Below are 22,197 nucleotides of genomic sequence, written 5' to 3'. Positions count from 1 at the left end.
GGTCCTTGTTGTACTTGTCCTATTATTGTTATGACTCTTCCATGCTAATTGATGAATTCTACGTAATGTGAAGAGTATGAAGACTAATTATGAATTGTGAATTCTTTGGAGCGTTGGCTCGAACGATAAAAAGACTATTGAGTAAGAAATGAAAGAAATGGAAAGAGATATGATTAATCCCTTGCCAGGATGGTTTGAGTATATTGATTATCTTCCTTGCCGGGATGTGAAGGTTATTGTTGTTGCTCCCTTGCCGGGATTTAGCTGTTTACTTGTGATTTCCCTTGCCGGGACATTTCTTATTATTTGTTTATCCCCTCGCCCCGTTTGGTTGTGATTACTATTTGGGTGAGGAAGAGGGATAAGGCACGAAGGGTCATTTCGTGCCATGTTGATTTTATTTGCACGAAGGGTCATTCCGTGCCATATTTTGATTATATTTGCACGAAGGGTCATTCCGTGCCATGTTTTGATTATATTTGCACGAAGGGTCATTCTGTGCCGTGTTTTGATTATTTATGCACGAAGGAACATTCCGTGCTCTGATTTGATTACAATTGCACGAAGGATCATTCCGTGCCATGATTGAGAGTTATGTGAGGGAAAGCACGAAGGTTGATGCCGTGCACTTTATTTGATTGCTTTTGGTGAGAATGATAGTAAAAGCACGAAGGTTGATGCCGTGCAACTGTTAATTTTCCTGTTCTCTATAATTATTGTTATTGCCCTGTTTCTTACGTAAATTGTTGACCTTATGTCCGGACTGTACTTCCCCCATAGTATGCTCCCCTCCCTCTTAACTGTTTAATTTCTGTATTCTTTCCTTTTATTGCATATATATATATATATTGAACTGTACAGGTTGGTTTGGTAGCCCTGTCTAGCCTCGTCACTACTTCGCCGGGGTTAGGCCAGGCACTTACCAGCACATGGGGTCGGTTGTGCTGATGCTACACTTCTGTGCTCTTTTGCACAGATCACGGTACCGGAGCAGCTTTTGGACCACAATAGTAGGATATTGATCGGGAGCTGACTTCAGTCCAGGGACTTTCGAGGTATCCTAGCTAACGTTCGCAGGCCGGAGTCCCTTCTATGTTATAGTTTGTTTTCCTTGTACCGAGACAAACATTGATGTATTTCTATTCAGACTTGTTTTTAGCACTCTTTAGTAGCTCGTGAGTTAGCGACACCAGTCTTGGGTAGAGAAATGTTAAACTTCCGCATCTTTGGGTTTTCAGTTATCTATGTTTTAAAGACTTCCGCTTTTATTTAAATGACTCGTATTATTATTATTGTTGGGATGTTATCAGAAAAATGTTTAAATGCTTGGCTTGCCTAGCTCTGATTGTAGGCGCCATCACGACCCCCGATGGTGGGAAATCCGGGTCGTGACAGTTCCATATCCGCATCTGCGGTCCAACCCAGCTCCAACATTTCCGCTTCTGCGACACTCACCTCCGCTTCTGCGTGACCGCACCTGCGGTCCCATAACCGCAGGTGCGAAGATACCAGGTATCAGCAGCCCTTTAACAAGCAAAAATTCCAAAACTCTCCGTTTAACCATCCGATCTCACCCCGAGGCCCCCGGGACCTCAACCAAAAATACCAATGCATCCTACAACGTTATTCAAACTTGTTCCAATCATAAAAACACATCCAACAACACAAAAATCATCAATTCTCATCGAATTCGAGCCCAAGTTCTTCAAAACTTCCGAAACACGCATTCGGTAAAAAACCCAACCAAATCACCTTCGAATACCCTAAAATTTTGCACACACATCCAAAATCACCTAACGAAGCTACAACAACTCTCGGAATCTCAATTCCAACCCTCAGATCAAAATCTCACCTATCAATTGGAATTCGCCAAAATACTAACTTCGCCAATTCAAGCCTAATTCTACACCGGACCTCCAAAATAAATTCCGATCATACTCCTAAGTCACAAATCATCCCCCGAAGCTAACCGAATCACCAGAAATCATATCCGAGCCCTATAAATCATAAGTCAACCTCCGGTTGACTTTTCCAAACCAAGCCTTCCTTAAAGAGACTAAGTGTCTCCTTTCCTACCAAAACCAATCCAAATCAACTCTAACACACCAATTACTGATAATGAAACATGAAGAAGCATAAAATGGGGGAAACGGGGCGGTAACTCATGAGATGACGGGTCGGGTCGTCACATCCTCCCTAACTTAAACAAACGCTCGTCCTCGAGCGTACCCAGAGTTGTCCTAGAAGCCAACCAATAGCTGAATGACCTTACCAAGCATATACCCGGGGGTGATCCCACGTCACCCCATCTCACATGGGTCCGATAACACAACATAGCTGAAATTTCACCATCCAATCTAGCCCATAAGCCATAGAACCACATTCCACTTTCCGAAATCATACACAAGATCAGAACCTCACATCTCTATTCAGAATAGGCCCGAACCAGCTGAAATAACCCCTACCTGCAACCTTAGGTGCAATTATATGATATACCACATAACTCAAACACTCGAAACGGTAACTTCTATTCACAGCAGCTGCACATAACACCCGAATACCGGTAGAAAACCTCTTATCAACTAAGGTCTTATTCCAACACTTTCATATACTGCCAACGATAAATGAAACACGCAATAAACCGTAACCATTTCTCAAATCAACCATTCATGAAGCCACTTCCCTTTTGACTAACACCACAGCAGATTTCGAGTCAAACCTCGATATTATCCTTCCAATAAGCTGAAATCAAATCCGTTCGTATTCATTAGTGACCCCAACGATCACCTCAAATCCAACACACCACTCCGGTGATATGACACCTCAATACAGGCCTAAGCCACAACTTGCATAATACGCACACCAACAAGAAACGANTAACTGTTTAATTTCTGTATTCTTTCCTTTTTATTGCATATATATATATATATTTGAACTGTACAGGTTGGTTTGGTAGCCCTGTCTAGCCTCGTCACTACTTCGCCGGGGTTAGGCCAGGCACTTACCAGCACATGGGGTCAGTTGTGCTGATGCTACACTTCTGTGCTCTTTTGCACAGATCACGGTACCGGAGCAGCTTTTGGACCACAGCAGTAGGATATTGATCGGGAGCTGACTTCAGTCCAGGGACTTTCGAGGTATCCTAGCTAACGTTCGCAGGCCGGAGTCCCTTCTATGTTATAGTTTGTTTTCCTTGTACCGAGACAAACGTTGATGTATTTCTATTCAGACTTGTTCTTAGCACTCTTTAGTAGTTCGTGAGTTAGCGACACGAGTCTTGGGTAGAGAAATGTTAAACTTCCGCATCTTTGGGTTTTCAGTTATCTATGTTTTAAAGACTTCCGCTTTTATTTAAATGACTCGTATTATTATTATTGTTGGGATGTTATCAGAAAAATATTTAAATGCTTGGCTTGCCTAGTTCCGATAGTAGGCGCCATCACGACCCCCGATGGTGGGAAATCCGGGTCGTGACATTATTTGTCTAAAAAAAGTCTCATTAAATTGGATAGTTCTTAATTGGCTTACCTAGCGGGTTGGGTTAGGTGCCATCACGACTAGTTGAATTTTAGATCGTGACAAGGATTTAGGGGTTGGGTTAAAAGATGGTTGGATTTTATCGGTTTGGGCATGGTTAATTATCCATAATTAGTGCTAAAAGATATGTAGAGTCAAGTAAAGAAGAACCAATAATATAAAGATACATGGCAAAGGTGGGGTCGAAAAATTAATTCTTATTTAAAATCAAAAAATGAAAATGTAAGTAGACAATGATATAAATATGCCAAAAGTATAATATTAGTGGCATGAATAGAGCGACCTTTTTAACGGATGACATAAATAGGTCATTTATATTAGTTGAGTGACATTTTTTAGGCGTTTTTCGTTTAAAATATTTTAAGATTTAAAAAATTTTATTCATTTTTAAACTCCTTGTCTAGTCAAGTAACATGTGCGATTTCCAACCGTTCACAATTCACACTTACAGATCAGAGCTTTCTCAAAATTTCAACTTTCATCGAATACATCGTCAAAAACCATGACAACCCCACCACGCCGTAAGAGAAACCCCACCTCCGCCGCGAACCACCGCGAAAACTCCCCTAAATCACCGGAAAAATCAATACCCATCACCAAAACACTCTCAAAAACCCCAGAAGCCCACAGAGTCTTCACCGAAAATGACGAAATTCAACTCCTCAAAACCATCTCAGGCTCCCCAAACAACTCTGAATTCACTTCTAACGGCAATTTCACAGAGAAACAGATCGCAAAAAAGCTGAAAAGACTCAAAGAAAAGTACCACAAGCTCGCTAGGTCCAAATCCCTTATTAAAACCCCACATGATAAAAAGATTTACGAAATTGCCCGCCAGATTTGGGGTCGAAACGCTGCTAAGGGAAAAGAACCAGGGGTAGAATTGCATAGAAGTTGTGAAGAAGAAAAAGGAGCTGAAGTTGAAGTTGAAGTTGAAGAAGAAGTGAATTTGGAGGAGTTTCCTTTTTTGGTAAGTGAAATGATGAGTATTTTTGGGAGAAGTGAGTATTGTAAAGAAGGATTGAGGAGATTGGGAAAGGAGAAATTGAAGAGGATGAATGAGAAGTGGATGGAGTTGAGATTGAAAGAAGCTGAGATTATGGTGAATAAGGCTAAGTTGTATCATGAGCAGTTGAAATTGGTTGTTGAAGGTTCTAAGGGGACTGACAATGAGGCAAATTGAGGAAAATGGAAGGGTTTGATTTTCAACTCTGGAAAATGGTAGTCCTTTTTTAGTAAAATAAGGATTTGAATTTTTTAGGGTAGGCTTGTTGTAGAATTGATGTAATTGGTAAATTTGCAGCTTATTAGAAATGTTGTTGTAACATACTGTGCTTTTCGATGATCTCTGTTGTAACTTAATTATTCCAATGGATAACTTTTTTTAGGGTGGTGTTTTTTACTTGATTTAAAGTCCTTGATGTTTAAAGTGAAACTATAAACCATTTACATCAAGGTTGGAAGTGGTTTGCAACATTTAGCTGAGTTAAAAGCCACTTACTAGATCTCACTATCACAAGCGAGTTAAGGTCACTTGCTAAATCTCAATCACTGGTGAGTTGAAGTCAGTTATATAGATTTTCACTGACTGTCGCTCAACTTAAGCCAGTCAGTCCAATGGTGATGACATGAATTTGACAATTAAACTTCAAACCACAGTTTCAAAACAGGGGGAGAAAAAGAACTTCAAAACAGAGATAGATAATCAGTAGACAGCTGACGGATTAACTCAATTGGATCATAGTCCGCTCGACAGTTCACAAAGCAGCACACATTCTGAATTCATTTTATCAATCAAACGAAGAATGGATGAGTATAATCTACGGGTGTCAAAGGTAAGCTCGTATCAGAGATCTATACAGGTTTCTAAAGATTGGGGAAGAAACGTGAAGGTAGTTTAAAGTTCTAAAAGAACAAAGCAAGTGCAAATTCTAAAATGATGCTCCCTCCGTTTCAATTTATGTAAACTTATTTGACTGAACACAGAGTTTAAGGAAAAAAATAAGATTTTTGAACATGTATTTAAAAATAAGGTACATATATTTTGTGTGGCTATAAATTATTACATGAAGGTAAATCGTTTCAAAATATGGAAGGGATCATTTATTTTGGTACAGATTAAAAACAAAATATGTTCACATAAATTGAAACAAAGGAGAGGGAGTACCATTTTTTAACAAGTAAAAACAGATATGGATCACACGTTTCTTCCACAATCTTTGATCAAACCAAACTGAAGATTCAAATATCTTTATCCTCGTTTGTTGTGCATAAGATTAAGAATTCTGCCCAGGGAAAAAGCTGAAGCCCATCTAACTAGAGGAGCCTCTTCACAATTAGGCCACTTGTGGCAAAAATTATTGGCCCAGGAAATTACATAGATCACCAATGAAAGGGCACCTCAGCACACGCACTTCTATGTTTCTGACAGCACATGAGACTAATTTAAACTGTGTTAAAATCGACAAAGAAACAAGGTAACATAATCTAATAAACAAGATACGTCATGTTAGCGTAATTGTTTTCAATAAATTGGCAGATAAAATGTCCCTCTACATTTCACCTACACATTTAAAATTTGAAGAAATCATTTCCTACAAACTCATTACCTCAATAATATGGTCTATGTTGAGAAACTTATATACAGAGAACAACAACCCGGTGAAAATCCCACAAACAAGGTCTGGGGAGGGTAGGATGTAAGCAGCATTACCCCTACCCTGGGAGAGCAGAGAGCCAAAGATACTGTTTCCGATAGACTCTCAGCTAAAGAAGATGGAAGAAGCGCCGATAGCATCTAATAGCAAGACAATATATTTAGGGAAACTAAATACAGAGATTGAGTCAAAATATTGATCTAACTACTTTCCCTACATCGTTGCTGCTAGCCTGCTAACTGAATAATTTGGATCATATCAAACATCTGGAACAAAGAGATCGGAGCTAACTATTGATATGACCAGTAAATATTCGAGAAGATCTGGTCCACTCCCAACCTAATTAGCTTACTCAACCCAAATCCCATATTCAATCCCTATCTCTAAATAGTGCTTTCTTGAAATGAAACGTTTCAACAAGCCACAAACAATCACATGTATTAATTAAAAGCAACAGAATGTTCCTTAAAGAAGTCAGAACTAGTCAAAACAATTCCTGAATCAAACAAATGGTAGTAGGTAAAAATCCAATGTGAGAAGATACCCATTAAAAACGTAGGGCATCAAAATCATACATAATAAACAAACGTGAATCTTGAGCAATAATAATAAATAACCAAATAGAATCAATGCAAACAGGTCTTAATCCACACAGTAACATTCATATAGCACCAATTCCAAGCACACAGATATAAACCTTGATCAATTCGAACACAATATTTCAATACCTAAACTTCAAAATGAAGAGCTAAGCATTACAGTACTTCACATTTTCAAAATTCAGACATTTAACTAGACATCAACATAAGCTATCATATCATTTCTAGATGAAATGAACACTACTATCTGTATATGATTTGATTCATTGGGAAAGAAACAAGAGACATGTTTCTTCACTTGGCAAGCATAGCTTGCTGAGCCTGGTTTTCTTGTTGCTGCTGATAGTTCAGTGGCCTCCTGAAGAGCATGATGTGTGGCTCTGGTCGATGAATAGCATAGTGCACCCATCCTCTGCTCTGCTGAACTCCAATTGCACGCCACTCATTCTAGTTGTCAATCAAAAGAGACGAACACATTGTAAACCACATGCAATAGCAGGAATCGAAATATATTCGTTAACACTTAACAGCAATAAAGCAGCACATAGCCACATCTACTATTGAGTTTACATATAGTGCTAAATTACAATCTAATAGTACAACACGATATCATTAATCTGATTTGCCTTCGAGTAATCAAACAAGAAGAACACATTGTAACCCACATGCAATATCAGAAATCAAAATCTGTTTGCCAACAGCAACAAAGCAGCACAAAGCCACATCTACTCATGAGTTTACAGACAGCGCTGAATTACAATCCAATAGTGCAACATGATATCATTAATCTGATTTGCCTTCGACAAACAAGAACACAATTTAAACCACATGCGATACAGAATATCAAAATCATTTTGTTGGATTACATGAAATAAAGCAGCACAAAACCACATCTACATATGAGCTTTCACATAGTGCTAAATGGCAATCTAATCATACACATGATATCATCTATTTTGATCAGCATTCAAGTAATCTAACAAGATGAACAACATAAACCACATATAACACCAGATATCAAAATCATTCTGTTCGACTACACGAAACAAAGCAGCAGAAAGCCACATCTATTGATGAGTTTTCACATAGTGCTAAATGACAACCTAATAGCACACACGAAATCATTTATTTTGATTAGCATTCAACTAAATCATTCAATCGAAGAACTTCTGAAAATGAAAGCACATAATATGCTGATTATCATTTGCTAGTTCCATTTCTCCATACGCAAATTTTAAAAAGTGAAAATGAAAACATACTAAACCCTAGGGGTAAAAGCGATCACTCACTTCAGAGAGAAGACGATTCTTCGGTAACAATTTCGCTACATCAGGAGGAAGAACAACATGCCTGAAAAATACAAAATCCACAAAAACCAATGAATTACTAAAATCATTACGAAAAATAAGTGGATAAAACAAAAATAAATTACTGAAATTCATACTGATTAAACAAAAATACCTGTACTCGTAGGTGTCATCGAAGTACTTCTCAGAATACTGGATCTGCCCCATTTCTCAGTTCAAAATAACTGGCGAAAGTAGATTAACAAAAAAAACAATTGGTTTAAACAGATCTGTAATGAATGAAGAATCTGGAAAATTAAAAAAACCCTAATTTTTCAGCTAGAAAAAATTATGGAATCTTCTAGAAGCTTACCTCTGCGTTTGTGATGGAGAATGGAGACGAAAGCGAGTAATGGATGTAAAGAAAGGGCAAAGAACGAATTCTAATGCGTTATGACGTTAGCGGATTTAACAAATAAGCAAATATGTTTAAGTATTCCTTTTATTGTGTGTTCTAGATTTTAAAATGATAAAAGGAGAAAACGGTGCATTTTTGAATTTCAAATTTTGAATGTTTCCCGCTTGCACTAATGATTTGTGTCTAGATGTTTCCATACATGTGGAACTTCTAGCGTTTGTTATTTTTGCACAAGGAAAAAGAAAAGTTATGTTTCCGATTAATTTGTTTTCTAAAATAATATTTATAGGAGTGTTACGATAAATAAAAATTTGAATCACGATTTGTATGGATATAAAATTACCTCTTACACTAGTGAAGATTCCAATAAATTGGAAACGAGGGTGTTAAAAGAGACAATTCAATAGGCAAAATACAACAATTCTAATAACAGTGTGACAAGTTCAAATTCCAACTATTTAGTTGAATCTGTTCTATTATTCTTCTTAATTGTATAAGAAAAATAATAAATTGCTTTGAGAAGGTCCTCTACCTATCATATGCTTGCAAACTGACCAATTTTTCATTTAAATGCCTAAAGTTAATCATTATTTTTTTTAAACACCATATAATTAAACTTAAGGGTTTTTCAAAACACTTTATGGCCCACTAAAAATTTCTTTTAGTCATATGTCCCTTTGTCATAAGATATGGATAAAATAATATACATGAGATCTTTGTTGGATCATTCTGTTCTATTCAAATTGTAAACAATCATAAGAAATTATTTTCTCGTCATGTACCTATTTTAGAAAAACAAATACATAACCTAATCTGATTTAACGGATAATTATGGAAAACAATTATGTTGGGAAAAATATAACTCAATCTAAATGTTATACAAGTGTTAATCGCTTTCAATTGAGCGGAAAACAACAGACAAACAGAAACTCTATTAAACACATTTCGTACGTCTCGAGTCTATAACAATCAAATCGGCCCATTGGTTTTGCTCTGGAAAGAAGCCTTGTTCTAATTTTAGGAACATGGTTCGGTTTTGTAAGAGCTTCACACATACAACAAAGAAAGAGCTAACAATGATTAAATAACAAATCAACTATGATAAACTAAGGTGAATTTTCAATTGTTAATGTAGCAAAAATGGAGCCACTAGATCAGAGCAGAGCAGGACCTTCTCATGTACACAACCCTGAAAAACAATACACCTATCTAAATCCTGAGAGAGTATCTGTTGGCAACTTCCAAAACTGAGATGATCCAATTTTTCCGAACAATAGCTCCTATTAACAACTGAGGTGTACATTCACATACCGACAGTTCTTGCCTGTATTGCCGAATCCAGCAAGCATAACAGATGACACTACACTATCCCCTATATACACCAAAACGAAACTTGAGAACTATACATCGTTTTGTATTAGACGGAAAAATGGAACCCAATTTCCACAAAATATGTGCAGAACAAATCATGCCTCTAAAATTCAATTGCTTCTCTTACTGTAAAATGAAGGCCACCAAGGCCAACCATCATCACATCAAGAACACCCAACCTGCTTCTGCAGCATGGATGTTCCAGAAAAAACCATCATCTGGTAATTTTTCCGGTAGTTTTTGAGCTGCAAGGAGAATGATGCATAGGTTAACAAAAAACAAACTAAAAAGGGATAGATAGATGAAAGGCATGCACGTATCAAGTTACCTGTTCTTCAGTGAACTTCTTAAAGCCAAATCTATTTATCCAGATTGACTCTGCTTCTGCTGCTGAAGGAAGTACAAGGTTTTCTACATTCAGGGACTGCAAAAGGTTTTCAATACAAGAAAACAAAGACTGAAAGTAGCCCTGCACGAAAAACAAAATTAATTAAAACAAAATTACAAAAAATTAAACGGGCAAGGAATATCCTCACAAGGTAGGGCAAATTAAAATCAGACGCATTTTAAGCTTAAAATTTAAGTGAGAGTCACCTGTCCTTGACAATTAGAACTTGTTGCAACTAAAGGGAGCTCTGCTAATTCCTTCCCGAAAATACGGATAATGCCAGCAGAAACAACCACAGAACTGCAAAGTTGGAAAGTGATTCAGAATGGGTTACCAAATACTTATCTGGAGCAATGGTAAATTGATTTCTTACTTGACCAATAATATTGCACAGAACATCCCTCCATAGTCTTGGTCCTTGAAATTTCTTCTGAGATATCATGATATGCAAACAGAGTGAGGTCCGGGTTATGTGAATTAAACTAAGAGCATTCATAAGAGACGCAACAAAGAAAAGCAGATGTTAAATAAACATTATTGCTTACCCATAGACCAAGTGCGGGATCAAATCTAGACGGCTAGTACTTGCATCAGCAATTGGGTCAAATCGATCCTATGCCACAAGACAAAATACAGATTATCAATTCACATGTATAATAAGTCTCACCAGTTAGCGTGGAGACTACCCAACTCCCAAGCACACCACAACTAGCTACATCTCAAATGTACATCAAGTGAATAGGACTATAATACAACTGGAGTTTTTCAAGTGAACTGCAAATACAGCATTGCACAGGGACAGAGTTGTTTGCAGATATGATGACCTGGGATTCTAATACCACTAGACTTGTGAGGGCATTATGAATAGGATTATAACAATTTGTCACTGGTTTTGCTTAGGCAAGAATAAAGCTGGGATTAGATAAGTGGCAGTATATCCTTTACCATTGTGTTAAACACTCCATAGTAAGCAGAGTCACAATAAGATTTAAATACTTTTAACAGGTATATTATACAAAAGATCAGTAGTAGAAAAAAATTAATAAAGAAAATAAACAGTAAAGAAACATGAATTTAAAGGAAAAAAAAAATTGGTGTAAAGGGAAAGAGAGACACAAGGCAAAGTTATAAAAACGATACTTTTCTAATAGGAAATCATCCCACTACCCTGATTGGAAAAAATTATCCCATGAATCGGGGGGACATTAATACTTCAATATTCAATCCTACGGACTCAAAAATCAAACTAAACAACTAGACTGAATTATGTCCTCTTTTCCATTCCCAATCATAAACCAACAACCCAAGGGGTTAGTAGTGAGGAGATAACAAGTTAACAACTAGGATCCCCACATTTGCTTTATGGATCAGGAGTTAGTTTTTAGTTGTAGTTATAGTTTCTTTCAAAAATTACCACCTGGCAGCCAAACTTGACTTAATCCATATTCTAAATAAAGAAAGGGAACTTTTGAAACATAAACAAATAATAATCAAGCTGAGCAATGATAGCAGTGGGTCAAAACAAAGAACTGGTATTAGAAACCGGTACCATTAAGGAAATGGACCAGAAACTGGTATTAGAAACAGCAGAAGATAACTCAAGCACTTGAAAAGTCTTGCAAATTATGGGTCGAAACAAAGGACTTACTAAGGAGGAAAGAAAGTGACCTCTTCTCACTAACCTAAAAGGATATTTCAATTAAGCATTAAAACTCTGCTAAAATTTTCAAAGAAACAAATGCATTCCACTAGTATGATCATAAATATATTAATATTAGAATTTAGACATGCCAAATCAAGCACACACCCTAAAAACAGGATTGATATTTATCTCTGATTTCAAAAAGGTTAGTGATGCAAACATCCAGGAGCTTCATTGCTTTCTTAGGTGGGGAGGGGTGGGTGAATTAACTTTATGCACACAAAAGCATAATAACCTGCGACTATTCAAGTAAATGCCTAAAAAGACATGAAAGAGAAGAGGAACGTAATGGAAAAGGTAGTTGTATCTAATCTCAGAGGCAAAATGAGTTGTTAAAGATGCACAATTTGCAATTCTTAGCAGGAGGCCTCGTAGAGGTGATGTTGGTCTTCTTTTCCAACCAAGAAGTGGAGTGAAAGAAATTAGTAAAACGAACTCACATGGAAAATGGAAACAGCACCAGATAGCCAGACCCTTGTTTCTTCAGATGACATTTTCCCACTCAGCAACCGCCATTTAATGTCCAGACTGGAGTTATTCTCTGAATCTTTTCCTTCGTTCTTTTCCTTCAAGACTTTGAACAGAGACTCTGGAATCTTCTGTTCTCCTTCTGATACCAGCTTTTCCAGAGCAAAATGAATTCTACTACAGTCTGTGCAGCAAAACCACTTATCTTTTGGCAACTCCTGTAATGAGGAGGGTTTCAAACGTTGCGTAGAGATCAGTAAGTGTGAAAACGTTCAAGGTTAAGAATCCGTATATGAAACAAGACAAAAGAGAGAGATACAAAATAGAAGAACATGCAATATAACAGGAAATTCTGCAAACCTGTAAGTCATCTATGTTGTGCTCCTTCAAACATCCAACATGATACTCCTTCTCACACTGCAAAAAGGAATGGAAATTTCTTCAATACTTGACTATTATGCGAATTTTCACAAGAATAGAAACTTGAGATAATATATAATTAATACTAACAAAATAATACCTGATCACAGATAATTACTGTCCGTGCATCAAATCCTGATTTGCTGAAATCCTGACTCCTGCAAACATCAATGAATGATATGAGACTCCTGAACAGCATAGCAACAGAGGGAAATGTTCAATTTTGACACAGTTCTAGTATATCTTTTATTCTGCAACTGAAGGAAAATACACATCTAACTAAGCCTCAATAGACATATGATGATGCAGCGGCACAATGTTAAATGCACCCCCAAAGACAAGATATTTGTATAGAGAACATGTGATGATCACTATCACGGGATGATATATTACAGGACTATGATCCAAATTCCAGGCATTAAGCATATCTGGAACACATTCCGCACCTCGTTACTATCAAGTATGCAATACTCCCCCAATTCCAACTTATATGACGTTCTTTTCGTTTTGAGATATTCCAAAGTGTTTGACATCATTCCAATTCTATAAAACTTCCACAACTCTCTAGAATTCAGATTTATTAAACTATTCCGAGGGCCAATTGCGCACGGTTTGGAAATCAGTATAATGGGTTCTTTATCGAACTAACTTTTCAACCATTACTCTACAATTTTTCCTCCATTATCATTAATATGATATATATACTTCAAACAATTATCTTACGCGTCTAGTCAAATACCGTCATATAAGATGAAACTAATAGTTTTTTTCCTCAAGGGTGGTCCAGATATGCCCAACACAGGCTACCGAAAGAAACAAAAAGAATGCCCTTGAAGACTAAAAAAATACCATCTGGACATCATAAGTGCATCATTGCTCTTTAAACATTATGCAAGTACTAGTGGTCATCTATAAAATTGAGTTGACTTAGTAGAGGAAAAGGAAAAGAAACGTGACCTGCACAGCACACAAACACTAACTTCAGTGTCTAGAGCTTCCACCATGCGAATGCAACGCTTTGTTATCTGTTCAAAGGCATCAATTCCAGCAACCCTTCCAGCAGCAATGGCATTGGCATTAAACTCGACGAATCTTTCTTTTGCAAACATATTTTCACAGTATTTACAATACCAGGTACCCGTGGGAATACTTGGCAAAGAAACACATTCTGCATTAGAAACAAGATTGAAATGAGCACGTAATGGTCACGTGAAAATCGAAGTCTACGCTGCTTGTCAGACGTCCACAGTTTGATGACTCATAAAAATCACATTGCAGTCTGATCATTAAACCTAAAAAACCATATTCTGCATTTCAGAATAGCTACTCCCTCTGTACCACCAATTTATATGATGCTCTTCCCATTTTTGAATATCCCAAATTGTTTGACACCATTGCATTAATATTATGTAATCCAACTTTCACAAATAAACTCGTTGGAATATTCAGATTCAAAATTTCTCCCTATCAAACTACTGAAACTAGATGGAACCTGGTCTTTTTCGGTTCCAGCCTCTCCCTCGAATACATAGGGTAGGTAGGGCTGGGTGAGAAATGGTTCCCTCTTGCCAATAAACTTACCATTAGAAAAATCAAATTAACAATTTAAACCCAAAGTCAAGTCAAATGGTGACACGTAAAAATGGAATAAATGGAGTATCTAAACACATAGCAATTAAAGCATATATTCTGAACACATAGTATACTTATTTGAACGAAGGGACAACTGATAAATCAAATAGGTTTGCAAGGTGACAATAAAGTCAAGAGACATCTTACAGACATCTCCAGTGTAGTTCATCCTAAGCACATCAAAGAAAAGGAGCATACAGGTATCTTGTGGAAGAAACTAGAGAAACACAACAAAGATTAAAAGAATCACACCTACAAAATATTACATCGATGGGCATAAATTGCACACCAATTACAATTTAACACAATTTCATCACATTTCGATGGGATGAGTTTATGCCTTTAGCATACAAGAAGGCTATGAAGGCAATACATGATGATGAGTAGCCTTATGATTCAAACTGGCCTTCAGTCGCAAGTAAGAGGCTAGCAACTATGTAAGAGAGCAAGCACCCATGGTTATAGTTGATGCAGCACTGTCCTACATTATAGAGAATGAAAGGAGATCCACTTGACTATGTACTCTGAATTTTGTACGCCACCTTCTCACTGTATAAGGCATCCATATCTTGCTGGACAACACTCAAGGTACCTACGCCTCATTTCATACAATGTCTATAAGGAAATGGGAACAAGTTGATACTTCACTCAGGTCTATTTCTTTTTCCACTAGTCCTTCTAAACCAACCCATGCAATATCAGATTGTTAGTATATCATTATTTCACTTGTACTATACTAAATAGAAATAAAAAGGGTCTTTTGAGAAAAAAATATGCATCATTGAAACAATCAACATATTGCACTATCCTAAGACAACTAGATACCGAATTGTTAAAAGGAGACCCAAGAAAGATAGTATCAAACACATCAACCTGAGTGAAAAGCTCTTGGACAATTGTCACAGCACAGGAGATCCCCTCCGTCAGCGCATATGGAGCAGAGATCATCATTTTCTTCAGCTGAGGACCTTCGTTCTTTTGAAAGTTTGATAGACAACTCATGCAGAGACACCCCATTGGAAGTATATATGTACAAATAACTGTCAAACAACACAAAAGGATTCAGCCAAAGAAGTTGCACTTAATCCATTTGTGCTTTTGAAGAATATTAGTTAGGGGTCTCTTTTCTTTATATTAATCTATTTGCTGTATCAGCGCAAATTGCTTCTTGACTTCAACAAATAATCATTCTCATCATCCTTTAAGATGTAACATACCCACAACTAAATCCAAAAAGATAAAGATGTAGAAACCACAACTCAATCAGAAAAAAAAAGGTGATAAAACTGGGAAGATGACTAGGATATGTCCTTGTTCCTTACACAACTTATCCAGATTAAACCACATATCTATAAGAAACAGACACTCACGGCTTCCGACGTGAAGCGCAACCTGCATGAGCCTCAAACTGTGAAGGGCTGACCTGTAAGAGCATGAGGACATTAGCATATGAAAGCTGATTCTAATAGATAAGCACAGGAACTACGTACCTCAGTATTGCAACAGTAGCAATAAATTCCATGACCTTTCTTATAACCCTCGAGCAATTTCTGCCAGGAGACCGGAAGAAAATTAGAATCCCAATGAATGTGGATAAGTAAAAAACAACTGAACAAACTTTTCTTTTGATAGGTAACTTTTATTTCACCAAAAGAGCAGCAAGTGAGAACTATGAATGTATAAATCTACAGAACGAACTTCCAGCATGTTTACCATACACATGTGAAAAGCAATTGGTTGAGTTGAATATTAACCTGTCCGCGGACATAATATGCTAATGCAGTTCCATCAGGAAGTGCATCTTCCTCAAATACAAGTTTGTGCATCCGCAGGTCCCTGTAGAGACAGAGCAAGTATGAAGTCAAAAAGAAGCACCAGGAAGCAATAACAGTATGCACAAGGTAATAGAAAAAATGAAACAGTTAGATGCCAGAGCAAAGGCAAAGATAAATCATCAAAGACCAGGAAAAAAAACTTTAACAGGAAAAAAGGCTTACTTTCTAGTTAACTTTCCGTGAACTTTGCTTTGAGTTCCACTGCCAGAAGGCATTCGATCGGTCAACTTTGTAACAGGCACAGATGAGGTGGGCCTGAAACAAATGTGGCAAATAATAAACTGAGATAACCTATAAGTTCTCGACAAGTAACAAATAGCTACCATTGAAGGTGAGGAATCATAAGACAACAAAATAGATAAAGAGGAAAAGCACGAGGCAAATGTTTTAATCATCTAAAACAAGGAAAGAACATAATGGTAATGGTCCAGCATCACCTCAACAACAGAAGGAGAGAAAAAAATCAACATATAAAGTCAGCAGATGTTTGGTTCAGGCAGTTATCATTCTTTAACGATGCAGTACGAAGGATGGCAATCATTGGGCTCAAGTCCAACTGTATGGCACTAACTTCGAACCAGATTATTGACTTAGCTTCATACATTGAGAAAGGAAATGAAAAGAAGGAAAGAAGTTAAGCAGCATTTGCATATGAAGAGAAATATGTGAACAAAAACAGACCATGAGGCATTTTCATCCTTTTAAGCTATCCGTCACTTAAAGGAAAAGATGATGACATTGCAATCAAACGGTCAAAGCAAATGGCAAAAGCAACAACAACAACAACAACAAACCCAATATGATCCCAACAGGCGGGGTCTAGGGACTGTACGCAGACCTTACCCCTACCTAATGCAGGTAGAGAGATTGTTTCCAATAGACCCTCAGCTCAGGAAGGGCAAGAAGAAGAGGAAAGCAAGGAAGGAAGAAAGAAGGAAGCGAAAAGAAAAAGGGAGAGCAAATGGCAAAAGCACCTCAGTAGAAAGCCTTATACAAGATGGAAGTTTTATCTGGATATGACAGCAAGCCAACTAACAACCCCGACCAACCATCACCAATTGAAAGAATGAAAGAGAAAAGAGCAACACAAAATACTTTTGTAAATGACCACTCGTGTTCAAGATGTTTCAAAAAGCCAAATATCACATCAAAATCAAAAGCAATATGTAAGGCTTTTAAGATACAAATATTTCCACATCTTCTTGGAATCTTAATAATATCAAAGTAGTAGTCAAAAACATCAGACACAAAAATCTTGCTAATAATAGTAAGGATGAAAATAGCTAGATGCTCATACCTGCTACTAGCTTCACTAATTTCAGAAGGGGTAGATTTCAACTCCTCTCCGGGCGTGCATGCTGAAACATAAAATTTGGCATCTGCACTTCCAATGGCATTTTTTATGGCTGCTTCCAGTTCATCAGAAGGAGCATCTTTACACATAATTAAAACATCCCTCAGAGTTTTTCCATTCTCCAAATAGATGTATTCTGGTGGACGTTTGTTGGCACTACCCGCATGCAGCTCAAATTGATTTGGCGTAACAACCTATATTCAGTAAAATGATTATATCATATAATGGATACTTCAGCTAATCTACTGAATGAAATCCAAAGAGCTACACTTACAGATGTCCCATGACAGTTATCACAGAAGCACAGTATTCCTGGCCCTCTAATCTCTCCCCGAAGTCCTGTTTCCGGACGCCCTCTCACCTAATTTACAAGGATTTGGTTAATCTCTAAACATAATTGCAACTCAATAATGACTGTTTAAAACTCACCTTCGTGCCACGAATGTAGCGAACAGGTAAACCCTCCAGTAAACCTGTATCAAGCAGATCCTTCAACTTGGTGGGAATTTTGGTTAGTGCAACTTTCTTGGACATCTTCAACTCCAACTTTGCAGGAGCAGACATAGTTCCTACAGAATCAGTTTCATGAACCTCCTCTTCAATCTTAATGCTATCACACCGAGATACCTTTGTTTCCTCTTTCGCTTTCAAAGCAGACCTAGTAAACCGCCTCGTGGGCATCTCAAATGACACCTTTTTCTCATCTTTACCATCACCCTGAGCAGAAACAGCTAACTCAGTAACAAATTCAGACTTTGCTTCAACAATGCAATCATCAGCCTTCACTGTTTTGAGCATTTCAGTTTTATCTTCATCCCCACAATTCTGCTCTTTTTTACCATCAACCAGAGCAGTAACAATTAATTCAGTAACACTTTCAGACTTTGCTTGAACAAAGCCATCATTGCCCTTCGCCGTTTTACCCATTTCACTCTTACTATTATCCCCACAATTTTGCTCATTTTTACAATCACTCTGAGCAGTAACAGCTAATTCAGTGCCAATATCAGGCATAACTTCAACAATGCACTCGTCGGCCTTTGCTGTTTTAGCCATTTCAAGCTTAGTATCATCTTTTTGCTCATTTTTACCATCACCCTGAGCAGTAACAGCTAACACAGGAACAGTTTCAGGCATTGCTTCAACAAAGTTATCATCGGCGTTTGCCATTTTAACCGTTTTAGCCTTACTATCATCTCCACGATTTTGCTCATTTTTACCAGCAACTTCTTCATCCATCTTATTACTTTTCTTCTCATCATCACTATTACAATCCAAATCCACCACATCACTCTTTGGCTCCTCCTCTTCACTCAACAAAACAACCAGACTTTCTTCCCTTTTCACCACCCCATTGCTCTCAAATTCCTTCGAATTTGACAAATCTTCACCCACAATTCCATTTTTACTCTCCTTCTTCCTCTTTTTCGCAGAAACCTTAGCACTATTACTATTATTCCCGGGACTGTTCTGAGAACTCAACTGTGACCTAGTAACCCTCCTTTGACCAATCGCAATGCCACATTCAGCCTGAGCCTTCAGCATCATTGCAAACTCACGCTTCATTCCTGTCCTAATAGATGAAACCACAATTTCCCCTTGCTCCGAACCGTTTGCCATTGCAAGAAAATAACCTTCAAACACACTAATCAATCGATCAACAGATCCAATCTGATACCACCAAAATTCATAAAAAAATTCAAACGCCAAACCCTAGCATATTCACACACAAAAATAACAAAACAAAAACCTAAAACTTGTTCCTGATAATGATTCTCAATCATGCACAATCATAAAATTCTTATACACGCATAATATTGTCAGATATATGTAATATACGTAATATATGTTTACATATGTCTGATTTTTTCGATTTAGGGTATGATTTTTCTGAACGGAACAACTTTGAGGGGAGGGGGGAAAAAAAAAGATGAACAGTTAGGGTTTCCTGTAAATCGTTAGAAAGATAGAGAAGGGGGGTTTCTTCATTCAAGAACATGAAAGGTTGTGTACATACATGTTAAATTCCTAAATTACCCTTGATAGTCTATATGGTGTTAGAGAAATATGCTATTTACGAGAAGCCCCTCGAGTTTTTGTTTTTGTTGTTTGACCACTAGTTATGCTCCTGTTATTTTTCAATTTGATGGATTAGCAGTTGAAACAGAATGATTTATCAAGTTCTTTTATATTATTTCTAAGAAGAAAAACAACAATGCAATTTTTTTTTATGATATTTCAAACATCTACAAGTGTTATATTTCCTAATCTATCCAACAAAACCTAATGATAAAGAAGCTTCTTAGTTTGTGTATCCTTATACCTCTAAACTCATGCTTGTCTTAAGCTGAGTTTGGTACGAAGGAAAATGTGTTCCACCGAAAATATTTTTCAAGAAAATGTTTTCATGGAAAATGAGTGGTTTTATAACTTATTTTTCCTTGTTTGATTGGTGAGTGAAAACTTTTTCCGGAAAATATTTTCTAGTATTTGGTTAGAGAGCGAAAAATAAAGTACTTATTTTATTGAAATGAAAGAAAATACTTTTTCTACATCATAAAAAGAAAATACTTATTTTGTTGAAATGAAAGAAAATACATTTCTACATCGTGAAAAAAAAATTTTTTTTTTTTTGTCGAATGAAAGAAAACATTTTTCCTACATCATGAAAAAAGCTTTTTTTTTGTTGAAATGAAATAAAATACTTTTTACTATATCATTTTGTTGAAAGGAAAGAAAACACTTTTTTTACATCATGAAAAGAAAGTTTTTTTATTTTGTTAAAATAAAAAAAATACTTTTTTATATCATGAAAAGAAAAATACTCTAATGAAAAAAAAAATACTCTATCTATAACATGAAAAGAAAGTACCATTAATTATATTTCTATTTAGGGTGGGGGTTGGAGGGCGGGGTGGGTAGGGGTGGAGTGGACGGGTGGTGGGGTGGGGGTGGGTTGGCAGGAGGTGGGGTTGTGAGGATGGAAAATAGGGTGGGGAAGGTTAAAAAAGAGTTTTGAAAAATGTTTTCCCTTTTCTTGATAGGGAAAACATTTTTCTCCAATTGGAGGAAAATAAGTTGATGAGGAAAATATTTTCCAAAACATCTAAGTCAACCAAACATGGAAAAATTGGTAAATATTTTCCGAAAAATATTTTCCTTCATACCAAACACACCTTAATGTTGTTTGCATTCTTTGAGGGATTAGAGTGTGAAATGAAATTTAAAGTGTATGTTTCTCAATATATGCATATTAAATGAAAATAAAAGGATTATACGGTCCGTAAAGTATCGCGTGTTCATACAAAATCTACCTCAAAGGTGTGATATAAACAGTTTATTCCAGTGCAAATATTAGGGACTATTTTTACGGTACAAAAAGATACATATTAAATGAAAATAAGAGGATAAAATGGGCAAACGTAGGTGTTGCCTAGTTTTTCCTAGCAAATGTTAGTTTCTTTTTTTGCATTAAGTCATGAATAATAATATACCGTTAGGGGTGTGCCTGGATAGTAATGATAGATCACTATGGGGCAAAGTGAGATATAGAGACAGTAATGATCATTTCATCCTTATTAACTAAAAATTTCAGGTTCGAACATTCAATAGAGCTAAATGTTTTACATTCACTTAGTAAACTTTGCTTAAAGCAACAAAAAAATTGACTATATTATACCACAAACCTTAACTTTAACTTTAACTTTAACTTCATGTCAATAACAATGAAATCCACAATATTCAAGGAAAATGTTAAACTGAGTTTGAAGATTTAATTATCATTTTTAGTTGATATTGTCCAAAGAAAACAAACCATATAAAAGGAATACATGCATTTACTGCTTATTGCAACAATTATCCGAGACAAAAGTAATACATAATATATTTAATATTTTATTACATACGTAATTACGCTTTGACAAATAAAGTCAAACTGTTTCAAGCCTATTTATTATTTTTTCATTTGGTTGTAGTCTAATTAATAATGTAAAGTTAATCTTCAACTTAAACACTTTAATGGTTTGGAAAGTGACACTTGATGCTCTAACGAAATGTTGAAAGTTGATAACATAATCTTCATTTGAATTTCACCAACCTAAGAAAATGTGTTGTTTACTATTTTACCACTTTGTTGGTATGCTTTCTAATCAAAAGACATGCTTAATAACCAATAAACTCTAAACCAAACGGTTAAACATTTAAATTGACCATCTAGGATGCGTTTGGTACAAAGGAAAATATTTTATGAAAAACTAATCAAACGGACATGTAAAATTGCAACAATAGCAAATGTGAAAAACTAGATCTTGGTCATCCGTAGTCATAACTCATACGAATGTTCCTTTTTAGCTTTTTCTCCATAGATGATTCAATTTTACTAGTTACCAATCATATACAAACAAATAAGAGAATTAATTGCTCGAATAATGAGACTGCGAATGATATAAGACATGATAATGAACAAAATTACGAAAATAATACAAAATCTCATACCTTTATAGTATTGTACACCGATTAAGTTTCGAATTA

At 36.4% G+C, this 22,197-nt stretch overlaps 3 protein-coding genes and 1 long non-coding RNA gene across 4 annotated transcripts; 1 reads left to right on the top strand and 3 right to left on the bottom strand.

Annotated features, from left to right (window-relative positions):
* The first annotated feature begins 4,039 nt into the window (after positions 1–4,039).
* On the top strand, positions 4,040–4,720 carry LOC109213127 (probable transcription factor At1g11510). The gene has a single exon (XM_019376888.1). It carries the CDS (start codon positions 4,040–4,042, stop codon positions 4,718–4,720), a length of 681 nt encoding a protein of 226 aa, XP_019232433.1.
* A 1,035-nt stretch (positions 4,721–5,755) lies between these two features.
* LOC109213131 lies at positions 5,756–6,413 on the bottom strand. Its single transcript, XR_002065959.1, has 2 exons — positions 6,147–6,413; positions 5,756–5,977 (listed from the first exon to the last, which is right to left on the bottom strand). It is a non-coding gene; the product is annotated as an uncharacterized LOC109213131 (long non-coding RNA).
* A 390-nt stretch (positions 6,414–6,803) lies between these two features.
* Positions 6,804–8,583, bottom strand: LOC109213129 (cyclin-dependent kinases regulatory subunit 1). Its single transcript, XM_019376890.1, has 4 exons — positions 8,453–8,583; positions 8,255–8,324; positions 8,083–8,143; positions 6,804–7,240 (listed from the first exon to the last, which is right to left on the bottom strand). The coding sequence occupies exons 2-4, from the start codon at positions 8,305–8,307 to the stop codon at positions 7,088–7,090; spliced, it is 267 nt and encodes an 88-aa protein (XP_019232435.1). The 5' UTR covers positions 8,308–8,324; positions 8,453–8,583; the 3' UTR covers positions 6,804–7,087.
* Positions 8,584–9,418: 835 nt separating this feature from the next.
* Positions 9,419–19,680, bottom strand: LOC109213128. The gene is made up of 17 exons (XM_019376889.1): positions 18,097–19,680; positions 17,942–18,028; positions 17,611–17,861; positions 16,476–16,568; positions 16,233–16,314; positions 15,969–16,028; positions 15,849–15,901; positions 15,352–15,518; positions 13,804–14,014; positions 12,947–13,004; positions 12,787–12,843; positions 12,399–12,644; positions 10,802–10,869; positions 10,630–10,686; positions 10,463–10,556; positions 10,197–10,337; positions 9,419–10,113 (listed from the first exon to the last, which is right to left on the bottom strand). Exons 1-17 carry the CDS (start codon positions 19,285–19,287, stop codon positions 10,033–10,035), a joined length of 2,997 nt encoding a protein of 998 aa, XP_019232434.1. The 5' UTR covers positions 19,288–19,680; the 3' UTR covers positions 9,419–10,032.
* Between the last annotated feature and the right edge of the window lie 2,517 nt (positions 19,681–22,197).

The sequence above is a fragment of the Nicotiana attenuata genome, unplaced genomic scaffold, assembly GCF_001879085.1.
Source record: "Nicotiana attenuata strain UT unplaced genomic scaffold, NIATTr2, whole genome shotgun sequence".
Lineage (NCBI taxonomy): Eukaryota > Viridiplantae > Streptophyta > Magnoliopsida > Solanales > Solanaceae > Nicotiana > Nicotiana attenuata.
Note: the sequence above shows the minus strand (reverse complement) of the source record. Positions and strands in the feature narration are given on the sequence as shown.

What these genes read in the sequence shown, in the direction of transcription:
- LOC109213127 (XM_019376888.1), top strand. Translation starts at nt 4,040, where the DNA reads ATGACAACCCCACCACGCCGTAAGAGAAACCCCACCTCCGCCGCGAAC.
- LOC109213128 (XM_019376889.1), bottom strand. Translation starts at nt 19,287, where the DNA reads ATGGCAAACGGTTCGGAGCAAGGGGAAATTGTGGTTTCATCTATTAGG. An exon ending in CATATTATGTCCGCGGACAG is followed by an intron (nt 16,029 to 16,232) that starts GTTAATATTCAA and finishes GTCTCCTGGCAG; the next exon opens with AAATTGCTCGAGGGTTATAA. An exon ending in TGCGCTTCACGTCGGAAGCC is followed by an intron (nt 15,519 to 15,848) that starts GTGAGTGTCTGT and finishes GTTGTTTGACAG; the next exon opens with TTATTTGTACATATATACTT.
- LOC109213129 (XM_019376890.1), bottom strand. Translation starts at nt 8,307, where the DNA reads ATGGGGCAGATCCAGTATTCTGAGAAGTACTTCGATGACACCTACGAG. An exon ending in GATGACACCTACGAGTACAG is followed by an intron (nt 8,144 to 8,254) that starts GTATTTTTGTTT and finishes TGTATTTTTCAG; the next exon opens with GCATGTTGTTCTTCCTCCTG. An exon ending in AGAATCGTCTTCTCTCTGAA is followed by an intron (nt 7,241 to 8,082) that starts GTGAGTGATCGC and finishes ATTGACAACTAG; the next exon opens with AATGAGTGGCGTGCAATTGG.